The 18,227-nt window shown below is 55.7% G+C and overlaps 3 protein-coding genes across 12 annotated transcripts; all 3 read left to right on the top strand.

The window, feature by feature from the left end:
- The first annotated feature begins 2,974 nt into the window (after positions 1 to 2,974).
- SPATA24 (spermatogenesis associated 24) lies at positions 2,975 to 8,795 on the top strand. 9 transcript variants are annotated; one of them, XM_082454678.1, is made up of 6 exons: positions 2,975 to 3,134; positions 4,384 to 4,449; positions 4,680 to 4,810; positions 4,896 to 4,966; positions 8,006 to 8,162; positions 8,256 to 8,795. In XM_082454678.1, the coding sequence occupies exons 1-6, from the start codon at positions 3,018 to 3,020 to the stop codon at positions 8,398 to 8,400; spliced, it is 687 nt and encodes a 228-aa protein (XP_082310804.1). In that variant the 5' UTR covers positions 2,975 to 3,017; the 3' UTR covers positions 8,401 to 8,795. The 9 variants fall into 9 exon arrangements, with proteins under 9 accessions (XP_082310804.1, XP_082310808.1, XP_082310805.1 ...); XM_082454682.1 differs by lacking the exons at positions 8,006 to 8,162; positions 8,256 to 8,795 and adding exons at positions 5,820 to 5,938; positions 6,038 to 6,224; XM_082454679.1 differs by having other exon boundaries at positions 2,976 to 3,134; positions 8,271 to 8,795.
- A 123-nt stretch (positions 8,796 to 8,918) lies between these two features.
- PROB1 (proline rich basic protein 1) lies at positions 8,919 to 15,357 on the top strand. Of its 2 annotated transcripts, none has more exons than XM_082454552.1 (2): positions 8,919 to 14,054; positions 14,262 to 15,357. In XM_082454552.1, exon 1 carries the CDS (start codon positions 10,276 to 10,278, stop codon positions 13,375 to 13,377), a length of 3,102 nt encoding a protein of 1,033 aa, XP_082310678.1. In that variant the 5' UTR covers positions 8,919 to 10,275; the 3' UTR covers positions 13,378 to 14,054; positions 14,262 to 15,357. The 2 variants fall into 2 exon arrangements, with proteins under 2 accessions (XP_082310678.1, XP_082310679.1); XM_082454553.1 differs by having other exon boundaries at positions 8,919 to 13,775.
- On the top strand, positions 13,389 to 18,107 carry MZB1 (marginal zone B and B1 cell specific protein). Its single transcript, XM_082454694.1, has 5 exons — positions 13,389 to 14,408; positions 15,980 to 16,179; positions 17,059 to 17,183; positions 17,537 to 17,647; positions 17,738 to 18,107. Exons 2-5 carry the CDS (start codon positions 16,009 to 16,011, stop codon positions 17,892 to 17,894), a joined length of 564 nt encoding a protein of 187 aa, XP_082310820.1. The 5' UTR covers positions 13,389 to 14,408; positions 15,980 to 16,008; the 3' UTR covers positions 17,895 to 18,107.
- Positions 18,108 to 18,227: the final 120 nt, after the last annotated feature.

An 18,227-nucleotide genomic window follows, 5' to 3' on the forward strand; every position in this document is an offset into this window, starting at 1 on the left:
TCAGGACTTCCTCTGGAAGTACAGCTCAAATTCTTTGAAATTACTCCCATCAAAAGGCAGGATGTGTCCCCACTGCTTGAATACGGACTCTGTGGTTCCTTGACCAATAGGGTTGGGCAGAAATGACACTATGCCAGTTTTTAGGGCCAGGCCTTAAGAAAACTGGCATCTCTCATTTCGTCACTGTTTTTTTTTTTTGTTGTTTTGTTTTGGAACCCGGGCCCCTGGCAGTGGAAGCACAGAGTCCTAACCACTGGACCACCAGCGTATTCCCTCCATTTCATCACTTTGGATGCTTTCTTTTAAACCCAGTCACCATGCTATGAGAAAGCCCAAGTGGCGCATGGTGAGGAACCAAGAACCTTGGTCCTCAGTCTCAGATGAGCTCCCAGCTGACAGCACCAACTTGCCAGTTATGCGAGTGAGCCGTCCTGGGAGTGGAGCTTCTCATACCCTCACCCCCCACCCCACTAACCATCCCAGGCAATACGACATAGAGCAGAAATAAGCTTTCACTATTGACCCCTGCCCAAAGTGAAGATTCCTGAGCAAAGTGATTTTCTTAAGCTGTAAATTTTGGGTGGTTTGTTAATACAGCAGTAGATAACCAGAACATCAACCAGTATGACAAGCCTGTGCGGAAAGGCAGCACTTCCCAGGGCAGGATCACAAAGCTATCTGTGATGTCATGTTATCCTGAGCTTTGCTGAGCCCCAGCTGGCTAAGAACCTGTAGTTTTTGTTGACATAGAGTGGGAGTTCGTGGCAGTCCCCAGCCAGGGTGACCGTCCCTCATGTCCATGCTAGTATGCAGGGTGCGGACCTGGATCCAGGGTTCTCTCTTGCTCATAACTTCCCATCCTCAGGAACTGGCTGCTGGAGCCTTTTAGGGTTTTGTCCTAAATGTGAAGGGCAGCTGGCGGAGGTGAATGTTGAGTGGCAACGGAACATCAAGCAGCACCTCCTAAAAGACCCTAGAGAGGGGACAGAGTTCATGGGGAGATTCAGTGATCGCTGCCCCAGAGCAATGTTCAGCTTTGTCCAGGGTAATTCAAAGGAGCATTCGCATTTGAAAGACAAAGTTCCTAGAGGTCTCTGTCCTGAGGCACATAAACCACAGAGCACCCTATAGGCCCATGATATCCAATACAGTAGCCACTAGCCAAATATGGCTATTTACATTTATTTATTTATTTATTTATTTATTTTTGACTGCAGTTTGTTCTTTGTTGGTGCGCCTGGGCTTTCTCTAGTTGCAGTGAGCGGGGGTACTCTTCCTTGTGGAGCATGGGCTCTAGGCACACGGGCTTCAGTAGTTGCAGCACGTAAGCCATTATGGCTCACGGGCTCTAGAGCCCAGGCTCAGTAGTTGTGGCGCACAGGCCCAGTTGCTCCGCGGCATGTGGGATCTTCCCGGACCAGGGTTCGAACCTGTGTCCCCTGCATTGGCAGGTGGATTCTTAACCTCTGCGCCAGCAGGGAAGTCCCTGGCTATTTAAATTTAAATTTTAATTGGAATTTTAAAAAATTTAAAAAGCAATTCCTCAGTCACCTGAGCTACATTTCAAGTACTGCTGAGCCACGTGAGGCTACTGGCTGCTGGTACTGGACGGTGCAGAACATTTCCATCAGAGAAATTCTGTTAGACTCTACAGCTCTAGGCCCTTAAAAACTGATCAACAGAGGTGGCCTTGCCCTCAAGGACATGAAAACAGACACAATAAAAAAGGAAAGATAAAACAAGGGCTACCACTGGGAGAGCCACAGGAATGGCCATGTTTGTCAGGTCACAACATCCAGCCAGAAAGAGGCACCTAAGCAGCTAAGGAGAGCAGCCTAAGTGGCTTACCTCCAATCATTTAATTTCAACTTCCCTTTGTGGTCATCGACAACATTTTTTCCAAACTCCTTCTTAATATAGTCATTTCCTACTTGGGGGTTTCAAATTCCATAACTTCAGATTCCATTATGTTCAACCAAAATGCAGCACAGCATCATGGTTAAGAACATGGACTCTGGAATCAGACTGCCTCTGTCAAAACCCTGTTCCAAGGCTCACTAGCTTGGGTGACCTTGGCTTATTGGGTTATTCATTCTCATAGAACCTGCATTTTCTCATCTGTAAAATGTAGACATTAGAACCTACTTCACAAGGTTATTATGAGGATCACATGAAATAATACTAATAAGGCATAATGGTGTCATGAAATAGTGAATACTCGATAAATATTAGCTCTGGTAATAGCTAATATCTAATAGCCTGAGTGTAATCTTATTTGGGTTTCAAAACAAGCCCTCAGTGAGGATTGGTGGGGATGTGTGATCACCTTATTCTTCCCTGCCTCCATTTTACAAGTCTCTTTCATGCCTGACTTCAGTTCTAATCTCTTCAGGCTCTTCAGGCTGCCCAGAGCCTGGTACCAGAATGTGAGGACTCTTATCTTGGGTGAAGCCACTCTCCTTTTCTATTCTTGAGCTTCCCTTCATTGCTTAGGCTCAGGCCCCCTAAGTACTAAGTGTGTTCCTAGGAGGAATAAAGATCACAGGAGGCTGGAGTCTCATACTATGGGGGAAATTTAGAGATTAGAGTGGAATAAAGAGACATGTGAAGCTAAATATACAGGGGTTGTCTCAGCTGACCCTTGCTTCAGGGTCTTGCAGTTTAATGGGCCCTGGGAGAAGGCTGAGGGCTGGTGTCTGAGTGTTGCCTGCTCCTCAGCCCTTACAGTAAGTATAAGCCGGGCCCTGCCCGCTCCTCAGGACTGCGTGAGAAACATATCATATAATAGATGTGCAAATTCCCTATAAACTTAAATTACTAACGGTGTTGGAGGTTCTCTTCCCCAGGCGGCTCCTCTAAGAGAGCGGCTCCTTTAAGAGGCGGGCCCCATCCCTGCTAACAAAGGAAGTCCCCGCCCCGGTTGCCAGGGTGCTTTGTGGCGTCTCATTCTCATTGGTGGGCGTCAGCGGGGAGGCAACCCGCGGCAGCCATTTCCAACGAGCTGGCGGGGGCGAAAGATGGCGACGCCCGTCGGGTGGTCGCCGGGAGGGTCAGGATCAGTGTGTCTCGCCTTCGATCAACTGCGAGACGTGATTGAGTCTCAGGAGGAACTGATCCAGCAGCTGAGGAACGTGGTACGCAGCCAGAAGAGCTGGGGGATGCCGGACTGGACGCCTAAGCGGTGGGGGCGGGGCCAGACCCTGTCCCGATGCCAGGGGCGGGCCGAGAGCACATTGCCAATAGCGTCATCACGAGGAGGCGGGGCCCAGATGTGTTCCGTCTGGTAGAGGTGGAGCCAAAAGGGGGCAGTGTCTCGTGAATATTTACCAGGGAATTTTAGTCAAAGCCAAGTTGTTTCCTACTCTCTTTGACTGGTTGTGCAGAGCCTGATAGATATGCCCATCTATTCACTGAGCTTTAGTTTCCTCATTTCTTTTTTTTTTTTTTTTTTGGCCTCGCCACATGGCTTGCGGGATCTTAGTTCCCTGACCAGGGATCCAACCCCGGCCTCTCGCAGTGAAAGCTGGAGTCCTAACCACTGGACCGCCAGGGAATTCCCAATTTCCTCATTTCTAATTGCAGATGACTTCACTGACTTCCCAAGGCCCTTGTGTGCAGAGTAACTATAACATCCTTACTATTATGGAATCCCCTCCCCATGCTGAGTGCAGTAAGCACAGAATTGGCTCTTCACATGTTGACTTAAGGGCTTCCAACCCCTTTATGTCCCTTTGCTTTTGCTTTTTTGATCAAACCCCCGTTCATGGGTGCAAAGCATTGGAGCCACAGATTACATGGACAGGCATGGTAAAATCCTGGCCAACTGGAGTTCATGGTTTTTCTGTTTTGTTTTTTATCTGGGTAAGAAGGTGGGGACATATAAAACTGACTTCACATCTATTTCTTTAACGGTAGTATGCAGCTCTGGACACTGAATTACCTGCATACCTTTAGGTGCCCACGTCTTTCTGTTGGCAGCTGGCCTTTGCATGTGTGTTCTCACCATCTGGAACACTTTTCTTTTCCATCCTCTTCTTCTGGCCCACCCCTATTTAGCAGTCAGATATCAGGTTGACATCCCCTTCCCTTGAAGCTGTTCTGACCCTTCCCCAGGCCGGGTCAGGGGCCTCCTCTGGGAACCTCCATCATAGCACACACCATGTTAGAAGTGGTGGCCATGGGCTGTCTTCTCCATGAGACTTCTTGCTCCTTGAGGGCAGGACGTAGAGCTGAGCATCAGTGAATCTTGTGGAATGAACTCTCCCTTCTCTGGGCCCCAGTGTCATCCTAGGTGCCCTGGGCATCCCATTATCTATCCTCAGTCCTGGTCCCTAGAGAAACCCCTACCACCCCAGCCCTTCCCTGAGCCAGGCTCTGTTGCAGATGGTTCTCCAGGACGAAAATTTTGTCAGTAAAGAAGAGTTCCAGGCAGTGGAGAAAAAGCTGGTGGTAAGTGATGGCCTCTGTCAGCTTCTAAGCTTCCCCCATTTCCCAGGATCCCTGTGATTGGGTAGAGTCATTGAGTATTAGCCTCTGAGAGCCTCCAGCCCCAAGAGTAAGGACAGAATCTTCCTGTACCCTGGCTTCTATGTGCCTTTCTGAGAAAGGGGGCTGGTTAAGGGAGCCTAGGAGACCCAACGTGGCTTGGGGTAATGAGGTCACTGCTGCTGCCCCTGCAGGAAGAGAAAGCTGCCCATGCCAAGACCAAGGTTCTCCTGGCCAAGGAAGAGGAGAAGTTGCAGTTTGCCCTCGGAGAGGTAGAGGTGCTGTCTAAACAGCTGGAGAAAGAGAAGCTGGCCTTTGAAAAGGCGTGAGTGGGCCTTGGTAGTGGGGGAACGGTTGGGGGTCCCATCTGCCCATCAGCCTTCCCACCCTTTCTTATCTTCTCCACTCAGGCTCTCCAGTGTCAAGAGCAGAGCCCTGCAGGAGTCCAGCAAGAAGGACCAGCTCATCACCAAGTGCAATGGTAGGCGGGAGGCCCGCGCTCCCTCCCATGCTTACATACGTGGGCTCTTCCCTAACAGCCCAGTGCCTGTGTCCAGAGCAGGGTTTCACCCCAACTTCTGTCCCTGGCTGAGGATACAGGCAAGCCCAGGCGGGCCACACCTTCGCAAAGGCCTTCAGGGACCAGGCAGGCCACGGAAATGAGGGAAGTAGTTGGTGTACAGTATTCTTCATGGCCATAAAGGAATGGGCTCGCTCCCATTTTTCTTGAAACATATGACCTTCTTAGTCCACGTTTTTGTTTTCCCACTTTTGGTGACTATTAGAAATAGTGTACTTTACTCATAACTCTGTTACCAGAGGAACAACGGGGCAAGCACAGTGCTGTGTGGAAGCTGACCCTTAGTTTCAGTGTTGGGGACCCAATAGGAGGAGTGGGGACTGTGGTACTGTGGAGAACCATGCCCCCTCTCAAGGGCCTAGCACCTCTGCCATGGGAATAGGGGCCCAGTACTGTCAGATCTTCAAAAAAGAAACTGGAAACCACATTTTAATGGAAGCTTTTCTGACTTTTTAGTGTTGGCAACTGATTTAGAAATTTTTTAAGTATTGTATGGGCCAAGGAAAATATGTCTGTGGGCCATTAGGTTTCAACTCTGCTCTATGCAGATGCCTGTGGCCACTTGTTAGCTCATTTGGTGCTCTGAGTTGTGGGGCACTTTCAGTGAGCTACCCAGTGTCCTGAGACCTTAGGACCCCCTTTCATTTTCCCAGAATGCTAAACTCCCCTTACCTAGTTTAAGTTTAAACTCCCCTTACCTAGTTTAAGAAGTAGATGTGAATTCCATATACGACATTTCCTTCATTCACTGCAGCATTCATTTTGAGTAGGCCAGAATTCAAGCCCAAAAGAGGTTCAGTGTCTCTCCTGATGGGCCCCCACCTGGAGCCTTGGGCACCCCCTACCCACCAGTGCAGCCTTCTCTCTCCCCTGGTGAGTACTGTCACTGGAAAGATGCCAGCAGGCTGCCATCTTGATCTGGCCAAGTGGACTAACAAGCCTCATGGTTGTTTGATCAAAAACTCCTGTTAGGGCTTCCCTGGTGGTGTAGTGGTTAAGAATCTGCCTGCCAATGCAGGGGACACAGGTTTGAGTCCTGGTCCGGGAAGATCCCACATGCCGCGGAGCAACTAAGCCCGTGCGCCACAACTACTGAGCCTGCGCTCTAGAGCCCGTGAGCCACAACTACTGAGCCCGCGTGCCTAGAGCCCATGCTTCGCAACAGGAGAGGCCACCGCAATGAGAAGCCCACGCACCGCAACAAAGAGTAGCCCCTGCTCACCGCAACTAGAGAAAGCCCGCGCGCAGCAACGAAGACCCAACGCAGCCAAAAATAAAATAAATTAAATAAATTAATTAAAAAAAAAAAAAAAGAGCTCCTGTTAGGACCTCCTGGAGCCCAACAGGCAGTCAGTGCCTCCATACCCAAGGATGTTGGTCTCCTAGTCCTTCCCCTTTCCCTGGACATCCCCCAACTTCCCTAAAAGGAACCTAGGGTTCTTTCCTGGTGCTGCTAGAGGCCCTTCCTCTAGGACATTTCCTAGAGAGCAGCCAGGGCCTCAGGGCTCTGCGTCTGCTTGTGGAGGGTGTGTGAGTCACGGGGAGGAGCCTGGCTGCCTCCCCCAAGAATGTCCTGAACTCCTCCAGTAGGGCCTAAGCCCTCACCTGAGGAGACCTGGTGACCTGAGCTACCCCCTGGCCTGTCTCCCACCCCCCCTACCTCCCTTTGCATGGTTCCAGTTTTACACTTACATAGTTCCCTATTCTTCTCAAAAGGCTTTTCTAACCATTCTCTCATTGGGTGCTGTTTATTCTAAATTTAGCTCGCATTTATTTTAAAAAATTCAAACACATTTATGATACTTTTTTCCCATAAGAACTTCACAAGCAATCAGTTTGGATTCACTGGATGACCCGGGGAAGGAGGTTCAATAGTCCTGGTCCTGTGACCCAGTGAGCCCATGTTTTCATTCTTTTCCTTCACCCGTGTCTCTCTGTAACGTGTGCCTTAACTTTTTATCAGATCTTCTCTTTTGAAACCTTCACTGCTTCAGTATTTCTGCATTTTCAGAGCTTATGTTCTAGTTAATCTTCGTCCAGCCTTTAAAAGCAGTAGGATTTTCTTCCTTTGAGGATCAGAATTTTCCAGGACTCCCTGAGGGACATTATGTAAATGAAGCAACCCCAGATCCCTACAGCCTCAATGGATTTTAACCCAAGACACAAAACTTACGCTTGCTTCTAATGAGCACTTAATCTGGGGGTAAGCTTTGCCACCACTATCTCCCTGGGTCCTCCCCACCCGCCCTGTGGAATAGGGATCCTGTCTTCTCCCCTGAAGCCCTAACACAGGGCTGGGCATCCAGCTGGTCCTCAGTATGTCTGGTTGGATTGAAATGACTGAACTAGGTGATGTTTCTAAGACCTAAAGGCCCAGGGGACATCCTGTTCATTCCACAAATAAAAGTATTGTACATCTAGTACGTGCCAGGTACTATTTTAGGCCTTAGGGTTAAAGCCGTGAATAAAACAAAAAATCCTTGTCCTTGTGGACCTTATATCCTAGTAGAGGAAAAGACTAATGAGCAAAATGTATGGTCTGTGAGATATAAGTGCTAAGAAGAAAAATAAAGCAGGAAAAGGGGATAGGAAGTATTGGGAAGGGTTGTGATTTTAGACTAAGAAGGGTCTTGCCAAGGAGGTGATATCTGTAAAGAGCTGCAGGAGTTGAGGGCAGGAGCCATTCATCCTCCTGCTTTTGGGCAGGGCTGACCATCTATCTCCAAGGGCCCTTGCCTGCCCTCATGTGAGCTACCTGGTCCAGAATAAAGCCGTAAAGTCACTGACACATTCATCAAGATGTTGTGCCCTCCACTCCCACCCCTTCATGACTCCATAATAAACTCATTCTTACGAAGGTATTAGCAACTCCTCTTGGACAACCCCTGGGTGGGGGGAGCCAAGTTCTGAAAAGACCCCTGAGGGAATGCCTTATTTCAGGAAGGAGCTCATGGGATGGGAACCACTCCTCCTCCCTGCCTCTCTCCCCCACAGAAATTGAGTCTCACATTATAAAGCAAGAAGATATACTTAATGGCAAAGAGAATGAGATTAAGGAGTTGCAGCAAGTTATCAGCCAGCAGAAAGAGATCTTCAGGTGAGGGGTCCGGGCCAGGCTGGGGGTTGTTGATGGAAGTGGGGAGCCAGACCTCTGGTCCCTACCCTTGGGCTGTCCCCAGCCCATGCCCAGCCGGCTCCATTGCAGGAATCACGTGTCTGACTTCCGGATCCAGAAGCAGCAGGAGAACTACATGGCCCAGGTGCTGGACCAGAAGCATAAGAAAGCCTCGGGGACGCGTCAGACCCGCAGCCGCCAGCGTCCCAGGGAAAAATAACATGGTCGTCTCCTTCCTGTCATCTGGCTGTAATGCCCAACCTCTGCCTTCTCTGCTGTGGTGGTCCCCATCCTGACCCTTCCAATCCCTGTGGGTACCTCCCTGAGGCCTCACAGTGGCCTGGACCCCAGGGAAGAGGTAGGGTGAAAGGCAAAAGACACTCTCCTTCCTTCTTCCCTGCCTGCCTTTTGGACCACCACCTGTCAGGCCACTGCTGTGTTCAGAATGGATGCTCCTCGAGTCTCCAGCCGCTGCTACTCCCCTCCCTCCCTCCTTTGGGTAGTAGTGGGGGCCCATGGGGGTGTGGGGTTGTAGCCTAGGGAAGGACTACTTGGTTGTCTAGTAGGCACTGTCCCTTCTTACTCTTGGTATTAAATTCCTTCCTACATAAACAACCCTGGTTACCCCAGTGCCCTGGTAAATTTAACTCTCTCAACTTGAAGGGCTATGTGTGTATGTGTTGTGTATGTGTCTGTGAGAAGCCCTGACTGGAGAGTTCAAAGATGGTGGGTTCCAGGACCACAGTGAATTTGGGAAATCAGTTTCCATCACATAACAAGAACGTTGTACCTGTGAATCACATTTGCACCTTCTTACACTTCTCCCAAACAGCTTATTAGTCTGCACAAATGGAGGAAGGGGAAAGGACAATGGTGTGTTCTGTGTATGTGTGTGTGTGTGTGTGTGTTTTTCTTCTGCTGTGTCTATTTTTAAGGTGGGGTAACAGTGTGTAAAGGGGCTATGACGTGCTCAAGTTGCATATGCAGGGCTGGATGTGATGGACAGGCTTGATCCTCTCAGAAGCCATCACTAATGTGCCCTAGGTGATCAAGGGGACACCCCAGGCAGGGATCCCACTCAAGGGAGGCTGAGTCAGATTTGTCAAGTCTAGCCTTTCCTGGGTCAGTGTGAGAATGAATGCGTAGGAGGGGCCAGTGCTCTTGCTCCAGGGCCAGCTGGGGCCTGAGTCATAGCAGGACCTTGAAGCCAGAAGTTTAAGGGCAAGTGGTGCCCATTGTCATTGTCCCAGGAGAATGACAGGTGGTGGCTGCTTCCCCATCAGCACTTGTCCCCAGGGCAAGTCCTGAGGTGGCAGGGGCTGGAATGAGGGCCTTGTGAGTGCATGGGGGAGCACAGAGCTATTCTTGCCTCAGAGGGGCTTTAGAGAAGGGACCAGACCTACCCCAGAGGTTCCTAAGAGATGCCACATCAGCATCTGGGACTTGTTCTGGCAGCCTGAAAAGCTAGAACTGTCCCCTCGTCCCCTCCAGCCTAGGTTTCCACTAAGGGCAGTGGGTCCAGCCAGTGACAGCAGTTTTTTGAGGCCCCAGTACAACTTTTGGAGTGGGGGGAGCCCTCCAAGCCATGCTCCTCTATCAAAGGTGAGGGGGGGATGCACCCTTATGAGCTCTAGCGACAGACTATGGGAGGGCCAGGGAGGAGGGGTGCACTGCAGTGATGAGAAGACGCGGGGGGCTGACATAAAGATGAAATTGTTAGCAAGACCTGAGTTGTCTGGTCTCCTGGCTCACACTCTGATCCACATGCCATAGTGCTTGATCTCAGGCAGGTCCCTGCTTAGCCTCCGTTCCGTCACCTGTGATGGATGAGTGGAGTTGGGCCTAGCTCCTGGGTACAAGTTGGATGCCTGCCCTCCCCTCACCTTCCTGTCAACCAAAGCCTGGAATGCCACCCCAGGCTCTCCGGCCGTGCGGGAGAAGGGGTCTGGGAGGGTAGGACCCAGGGCCCAGGTCTCTCTGGCTGCCTACGCCGCTGTCTCGGGAGCGGACGCGGCCGCTTTAAGGCGCGGTGACCCCACGGCACCCGCGGGCGGGGCGGGGACAGTGTGGGCTTCCGCGGCACCAGCGGAGGCGAATGCGAGGGAGAGAGTGCGCGGCGTCCGGCCCCAGCATGCTGACCGCGTTCGCCCCGCCAACCCTGCCCGGGCTCCCAGGGCGGCTGCCCGCCGCCCCCGCGCGGCGCCAGGACTCCTCCAGTTCGTCAGGCTCCTACCACACGGCTCCGGGTTCTCCAGAGCCCCCGGACGTTGGGCCGGACGCGGAGGGCAGGGCGAATTGGCCCACGGTGGCCCCTGTGCTGGGGGAGGGCGCGCAGCCTCGCCTGTCCGTCAGCGCCCAGAATAGCCGCCAGCAGCTCGGGCCCGGCTCGGGTTTCCCGCGAGGCCCGGCCTCGGGCCCGCGGCCACCCCAGCCCCAGCTGCGCATGCTGCCGTCGGGGGAGATGGAAGTCATCTTCGGCGCCGGGCCCCTGTTCAGCCGTTCCGACGCGGAGGATAGCGAGGTGCAACAGCTCACGACGCGGACCTTCCGCAGCCTCTCTCCGCCCGGCTCCGCGTCTCCCATCCCTGCCGAACCGCAGCCCCAGGGCCCCGACGGTGGCTCCCGCTGGGCCACCTACCTGCAGCTGCGACCCCGCGGGCCGAGTCCTGCCACCCCAGCGCAGTTCGAGTGTGTGGAGGTGGCGCTGGAGGAGCGTGCCGCGCCTGCCAGGCCCCGGACGGTGCCCAAACGTCAGATCGAGCTGCGCCCCCGGCCCCGGAGTCCCCCACGGGAGGCCAGCGCGCCGCCCCCGCGACTGTTCCTGCGCACCGGCTCCCTGGACGAGTCTCTGGGCCGCCTGCAGGCTGCCGCGGACCTCGTGCAGACGGCGCTGGCCAGAAAACTGAGTCCCGCGACCCCTGCCCCAAGCAGCGCCACCTTCGGACCCACGGTACCGCCAGAGCCTGCGACCCCGGAAACGCCCCGCAGTACTCGAGTGGCCCTGGAGGAGGCCAGGTCTCGGCCACCTCGTGTGCATTATAGTTCAGCCCCCGCCAGGGCCCCACGACCGTGGCCTAGCCTCCGTGAGCGCGCAATTCGGCGCGACAAGCCCGCGCCCGGGACCGAGCCGCTGGGTCCAGTTAGTTCCAGCATCTTCCTGCAGTCTGGGGAGAAGATCCAGGAGGCGCACTACCAGGAAACCAAGACTCGGTTCCCGCGAGAGACTCCGGATCGAACCGTCCTGAGGGCACAGAGTCCTTCTTCCCAGTCTAGGGCCCCCCGGGAGGTTTCGAGTAAGGCTGTGAGACCGAGGAGCCCATCCCCGCTGTGGCAAGCTCCAAATGGGACCGTGCGGGGTCCTCGTTGCCCCTCGCCCCAGAACCTGTCCCCGTGGAATAGGGCTATCCGGAAGGTGAGTAGCCCGTCGCTCCCCGAGGCATCCTCCGCATGGGGAAATCAGGATGCTGCTGTCACTGAAACTGTCAGCAGAAAGAGCCCTTCCCCTCCGACCCTTTCCCAGTGGAATCAGGGTGTTGCCAGTGCAAGAAGCCCATCCCCCGAAGCTCCTTCCTCGTGGGAGGTTCCGCATGCGGCAGGTGGGGATACAGTTGAGGGGAGTAGGAGCCCGTCTCCGCCAACCTTGTCCTCATGGGAGACTCCAGATCGTCCTACTGGGACGTGGAGCCCATCGCCCCAAGAGACGTGGGACTCCACAGTGCAGAGCTCAGCGGTAGTGTCTACGCGAGAAGCTATGAATGGCGTAGCCCAGGAGGAACTGGTGCCACCCACGCCATCTGCACCCGAGACTCCAGAGCTAACAGAGGCGCAGAGTCCGTCCACGCGGGAGATGCCGGATCTTGCCTTCCGAGGCAGCCAGCTGTCGCCAGCGGTGGCTGCACCCCAGCTGCCCCTCAGTCGCCTCGTGGGCACCCTGGATGCCGATGCGCGCCCGGAAGCCTTGGGCTCTGGAGAAGCGGCCTCGGGACGCCCGCGCGTGGCCATTCCGCGGCCCCGCGACGTGCGCAAGATGGTGAAGACCACATACGCGCCAAGCTTCCCGGCAAGCACCCCAGGCTCAGGGCTGCCTGCGCCTCCTGCGGAACCCCGCGGGGAGGAAGGCGGCGCATCCAAGACACAAGAGCTGCAGGCACCGGGGGCCCCCGCCCCGGCTCACTACACTTCCGTTTTTCTCAAGGACTTTCTGCCGGTCGTGCCACACCCCTACGAGACCCCAGAGCCAACCCCAGACACAGTCCCCCGGGACGTTACGCAGCCCAACGGGGTCCTGCGGCGGAGGGCAGAGAACAGCACGGCGAAACCCTTCGCGCGCACTGAGATCCGCCTGCCTGGTGCCTTGGCCTTAGGCCGCCGGCCGGAGGGAACCCAGGGAGTTGTGGTGCGCGGTCCTGGCGGAAAGAACAGGGATGCAGAGCCCCAGCGCCTGGTCCCCGACGACAAGGGTCGTACCAGCCCTCTAGGCGGCGCTCGCACATCACCCCAGAAGTCGCCGATAGGGCCGGCAGGGACCCAACCTCCCGGACCGCCCCGCCCCAGCTCCCCGCAGGCGCACCCTAACTCGAGCCCTGGAATAGCACCGAAACAGGAGACGCCGCCTATGGCCCCTGAGCCCGCGATTGCGGTCCAGTCGCCCCTCCCGCGGGAGCCCCAGGCGTCCGCTGGCAGAGCGGCCCCGCCCCAGGCCCGCGCCGCCTCGGCGCCTCCCATGGACCGGTCCCCGGAAGGCCCCTCCCAGGGGGCGCGCAGGCCGCCCGGGGCCGCGCACCCGGGGAAGGTCCTGGTGGACCCAGAGAGCGGCCGCTACTACTTTGTGGAGGCGCCGAGGCAGCCTCGGCTGCGGCTGCTCTTCGACCCCGAGAGCGGGCAGTACGTGGAGGTGCTGCTGCCACCCTCGCCCTCGGTGCCACCCCGCCGCGTCTACACCCCGCTGGCCCTGGGCCCTGGCCTCTACCCGCCTGGCTATGGGCCTATCCCTGGCCTCTCACTGCCACCATCCCCGGGTCCGCCGGCCTTCAGCGGCCCCCAGCTACACTGGGCCTCCGAGGCGGGGCCCCTGGACGGGATGTACTACCTGCCAGTGAGCGGAACCCCCAGCCCCGCGCCTCCTCTGCTCCTCTGTGCTCCACCCTCCAGCTTGGGTCCCGCCCAGCCGAGCAAGGGCTCCTTGTTCCCCGTGTGAGGCCCCAGGGCCTGATCCCCATGGTGTTGGGGCCCATTAATGGCCTTGGAGGTTCTGGCATCCAGTCCTGTGCCCTCTTTTCCTTCTTTCACCTCTTTCTTTTACCCATCTCATGCAGTCTTCAGACCAGAAGTTACCTTCAGAGTGCTTATCTGAGACCCCCAGCGCTGATGGAGCTGGAGCTCAGGAAATGGCTGCCTGTTTCCTCCCCCCGACAAAATCGTATACCCCTTTCCCAAGCATTCCCAGAGTGTGGTGTGTTGGAGGGCTGTGTGTGTGTGTTGTGGGATGAAAAAAATGCAGAACGTGAGAGTTGTGAGTTAAGTTTTATTTGGGGCAAAATGAAAACTATAAGCTTGGGAGACAGCCTCTCAGCACTGAGGAACTGCTCTGAAGAGGTAAGTGGGGGAAGTCAGTATATATGTGGGTTTGGTGAAGGGGCATACAGGCAATCAAGCACATATTTTGGCAGAAGGTTGCTGCTAGTCACAAGGAGTAGATGTCCATTAATGATTTTAGTGCTTTTCTAGTTATGAGAAGATGCAAGAAATTGGGCTCATAAAATCTTCTCCTGAAAATATCTGACTATCTAAAGGCCTTTTCTGCCAGTTTTTCCCAGAGCACAGAGGGCCTCATTCCTGATCTCTGCCCAGAACTCCTTTCAGCGTGTATTGAAGGTCAGCGATTGCACTGGCTAGTGATTTCATCCTTCTAGAGGCAGATGGCAAGTGACAATTTTTAGTTGGTAGTGTGAGAAATCCCAGGACATGGCCCCAGAAGCCGACCTGAGGGGGTGATGGGGTTCCTCAGGGGCAGCAGCAAATGGGAGCTGCAGGGGACAGGGCTGCCCCCAGAGGTAGTGAGCTGTCTGTGTCTCCCTGAAGGTGGGCCCAGCAGAGGTGGAGCAGGCTAGTGAGCACTGATGGGATGAAGAGAGAAAGACACTGGCTATCAAATCTGTTACTCTTTGCAAGAGGATCTGAGCCTTGGCCTGGGAGGCTGCAGGGGAGAGTGGCTAGTGCAGGCCCTAGGTGAGTCTCATCTGAGAGAGGGAGCTGCGGGGACAGGTGGTGGAGGTGGAGAGGGAAGTAATACAGGAGGGGCTCTGGAGGGTCAGCCCGGGACTTGGGGCGGGGGCACTGCGGGGAAGGTGGGGAGGTGACTGTAGTCTCCAGCTGGGAGTACCGCCCCTCATTCTCCCCTCAACCCCAGCCTCTGACTTGGCTTGTCTTAAGCCCTCAGAGCTGAACTGGCTGGTCCTGGGGTTAGGAGTGGAGGTTCCAGCCATTCCTACCGAGGGTGGGGGACAGATGAGTGCGTCGTCAGGAAAGACTTAAAAGCAAGGAGGATGGTTGAGCTGTTGTCCCAGAGGAGACTCTTGACCTCTCTGGGTGGGGTGGAGGGTGGGTTAGGGCTGGCAAAAGAAGGGATGCCCCTGTGAGGAGCCCTCATCTGGTTCCACTGCCCTGGTAACAGGTGTGGCAACCATACCTAGGGAGGGGCTGGCTCTGCAGGCTGGCCACAGCATAGGAAGGGACAGGACCCAGGGCCTGTGTTCCAATTGCCTTGAGATTCCAGGAGCTTCTGAGGAGAGCAGAAGGAGATGCATGGTGTGGGAGGTGCTCTGCGTGGGGGTCTGTGTAGAGTTCTGAGTGAAGTGGCTGGGCCTTGTGGGACTGGTATGTGATGTGATGAGTTTGGGGAAGAACAGTTACCATTAGAAGCAGTGTCAGGGATGGAGATCAATGCCTTCCGTAAGTTCCAGGCCTCTGGGGGGCCTGGATCCCTTGGAGTCACTGCCCCCTTGCCTTGAACTGGAAGCTGACTGAGAGAACTATGAGTCAGAATAACCTGGACATCTTTCTGTGGCTGGAGATGCTGGTCCTGATGGCAAGGAGGGCCCTGGGCCACTCCTGGGCCCCTCACCGCATTGTGGTGTGCAATAAATTGCTGACCCAATGGCCACTATGGCTGGAACAACTGGTGTAAGGTGTCTGATTTCCTGCTGCGGTCCCTTAACACCCCCAGACTGCCCTTCCATGCCTGGGTGTGGCCTGGGGGAGGGGACCATGTGTGTCTTTCATACACTGTGGCGTCCCTGCCTCAGTGAACTTGCCTCTCAGGGAGGGAGCCTTGGCTGGCAACCACGCCTGGGGCCTCATTTCTCCTGGTGGCTGAGTGGCCAGTGGGCCTTGGGGTCAACCAGGCTTGGGTTCCAATCTCAGCATAGCCCTTCTAGCTGTGTGGCCTTGAATGTGTCACTTTTCTCTGAACCTTTGTGTCCTCAGGGGTAGATTTAAGATGACAGTAACCAGCCACCTCCTTCCCCAAGGGCTCAGCACAGTGCCGGCCATATGCTCAGGTCCCAGGACATGAGAGCTATCAGCCACCATGTGTCCTCGCCCAGGCCCAGCCCCTCTCCTTGCCTCATTGGCTGGAGGCGGGGTCCCACGAGAGGAGGTGCGCGAGTGGTGTCTCCAGGGCCCTGGGGGAAGGGAGAGAACGGCAGGGTGAGGTGTCGGTTCCCCATTGGTCTGGGGCAGGCTATCTGCAGCAACCCCCACTGCGCGGACACACGTGCACCCCTGCATCCCAACCACAGCCCTGCTCACTGAGCCAGCTCCACAGACCATGAGGCTGTTGCTGCTGCTGCTGCTGCTGGGGGCCTGGACCATCCCAGGGGGCCTTGGGGACAGGGCCCCGCTCACAGCCACCGCCCCCGAGCTGGACGATGAAGAGAAGTTCTCAGCTCACATGCCTGCTCACCTTCGCTGTGACGCCTGCAGGGCGGTGGCCTACCAGGTGAGCCCCCCACCCCCTCGCCGCCCCGCCAGCAGTTCTCTTGCCCCTACCCAGGCCCCCACCCAAGCCAGACCCCTCCATCTACCTCAGATTCCACCGCTGGCCTTGGATCCCTAAACACCACCCACCCCCCCCACCGCATCGAGCTAGACTCAGGCTTCCATGATATTGCCATCTTCACCTCACCGGCACCAGCCTGCTTCAGTTTACCTATCTGTCTGCCCAACAAAGAGCAGGCGACCTCTGGGACACCAGGGAGTCACTAGCTTGTCCTCTCGGACTCCTCCCTTACTAGGACCACCCTTAAGTCTGGACTCCTTCCCAAAGCATGACTGGGGAGCATTGGTGTATGTGTACACGTGTGCATGTTTGTCGATCCCATGAGTCCATGAGCATGTGTGTGTCTTGAGTTCACATACAAATCTGTCACGCATGCCTGAGTACATCTTGTGTGTGTCTGTGTGACTGTGTGCACGTGCACGTGCACGCGCACGGGGGCTATGAGTACACGTGTCACTGAAGACTGGGAGGTTTTTTTTTTCTTTCCTTGTTCTTGTGGTTTCAAATGGTGTGTGCTGATGGGCAGGTGTGCCCTGGGGGAGGGGCCTCAATGCCCAGGCCTAATTCTCCACCTCAGTGTTTCCCACCCACCCACCCACCCCCCATCCCAAGGCAGCGGATCCTGCCTCAGCTGGCGTGGTCCCAGCTTTCTGGACCTGGGCGAGGGCCATGAAGCCTGCCTCACAGGTGCTTCCTGCTCAAAAGGCTCCATTGCCTCGTTCTTTCTCAGAGACCCAGGCTTCTGTTCTCCCCCCCATCACCCCTCCTTTCACGCTGAGCAGTTCTGAAGCCCTGGTTCTCAACCCCTCCTTGTTCCAGATGTGGCAGCACCTGACAAAGGCAGAGACCAAGCTTCACACCCTGGACTCCGGGGGCCGTGGCAAGCTGAGCGAGTCGGTATACACAGACGTCCTGGACCGGAGCTGCTCCCAGACCTGGCAGGGGTGAGTTGAAAATCTGGCCCCTGCCCCCCTCCTCCAGGGGCAGGCTGATGAGTGGGGCTTCTCATTCTCCCACTCAAACACCACACACACTCCACTAGGGCTCTGGCCCAAGGGTGGGGACTGGCTGGGACAGAGTCTGAGCTCTGGAGCTGGGAGCAAGTAGAAGGGTGAGGTGGCCAGGAGACAAGGTTGCTGTGTGACTTTGGGCCAGGAGTTTCCCCTTTCTGGTCCTCAGTTTTTCAGCAAGGAGGATCAGAATCTGGGCACTAAACTTGGCAGATGCCCAGCGTGCCCAGCTTCATGTGGTGACGGGCTCCACTAATGCTGTCTCCCTCTCCTCCCACTGCCTCCAGCTACGGAGTTGGAGAAGTGGACCAGGTGAGACGTCTCATGGGCCCAGGACTTAACAAGGGGCCGGAGCCAAGCATCAGTGTGATCATCATGGGGGCGCCGTGGCCCACCAGGTGATGACTGGAGGGTTGGGGTGGGATGGAGCCTTGATCTGCCCCACTGTGGGCCGGGCAGAGTCTGAGGCTCCTCCTGGGCTCCCCTAGGCTCTCCAAGACATGCTTTCACTACCTGGGGGAGTTTGGAGAAGACCAGATCTATGAATCCCACCAACAAGGTCAAGGGGCCCTGGAGGCATTGCTGTGTGGAGGCCCCCGGGGGGCCTGCTCAGAGGAGGCACCAGTCACAAGGGCAGAGCTCTAGTCCAACTCCTCCTTCCCCTTCCTGGTCAGCCCCTAAAGGGAGCTGGGCTTCCTCTGGATCTGTCCCCTCCTTTCAGCAGGCTGCCTGGAGGGCGGGGCGGCCTTGTTCTTCTGTGCTGCCACTCTCCCTCCCTCCTCCAGCTTCTGGGCCCTGGGGCCTGGGGGGAGGCCAAGACCTTCCCCTCTGGACTCAAATAAAACCAGTGACCTCGAATCCTTCTCTCTGCAAAAGGTGCTTGGGGGGCTGGGAGGATAGACATTGGTGTTTCTGCTGATGTCCCTCCTAGAGAGGGCCAGATACACGTCCCCACAATTTCCCAGAGGTAAGTGAGAT

This window comes from Balaenoptera physalus, assembly GCF_965194825.1.
Source record: "Balaenoptera physalus genome assembly, chromosome: 3".
Classification (NCBI taxonomy): domain Eukaryota; kingdom Metazoa; phylum Chordata; class Mammalia; order Artiodactyla; family Balaenopteridae; genus Balaenoptera; species Balaenoptera physalus.

Excerpts from the sequence above, each read along its gene's own strand:
- SPATA24 (XM_082454678.1), top strand. The coding sequence starts at position 3,018 with ATGGCGACGCCCGTCGGGTGGTCGCCGGGAGGGTCAGGATCAGTGTGT. Across the intron at positions 4,450-4,679 it reads CAGTGGAGAAAAAGCTGGTG|GAAGAGAAAGCTGCCCATGC; the intron begins GTAAGTGATGGC and ends CTGCCCCTGCAG. Across the intron at positions 8,163-8,255 it reads CAGCAGAAAGAGATCTTCAG|CCGGCTCCATTGCAGGAATC; the intron begins GTGAGGGGTCCG and ends GCCCATGCCCAG.
- PROB1 (XM_082454552.1), top strand. The coding sequence starts at position 10,276 with ATGCGAGGGAGAGAGTGCGCGGCGTCCGGCCCCAGCATGCTGACCGCG.
- MZB1 (XM_082454694.1), top strand. The coding sequence starts at position 16,009 with ATGAGGCTGTTGCTGCTGCTGCTGCTGCTGGGGGCCTGGACCATCCCA. Across the intron at positions 17,184-17,536 it reads TGCTCCCAGACCTGGCAGGG|CTACGGAGTTGGAGAAGTGG; the intron begins GTGAGTTGAAAA and ends CACTGCCTCCAG. Across the intron at positions 17,648-17,737 it reads GGGGCGCCGTGGCCCACCAG|GCTCTCCAAGACATGCTTTC; the intron begins GTGATGACTGGA and ends GGGCTCCCCTAG.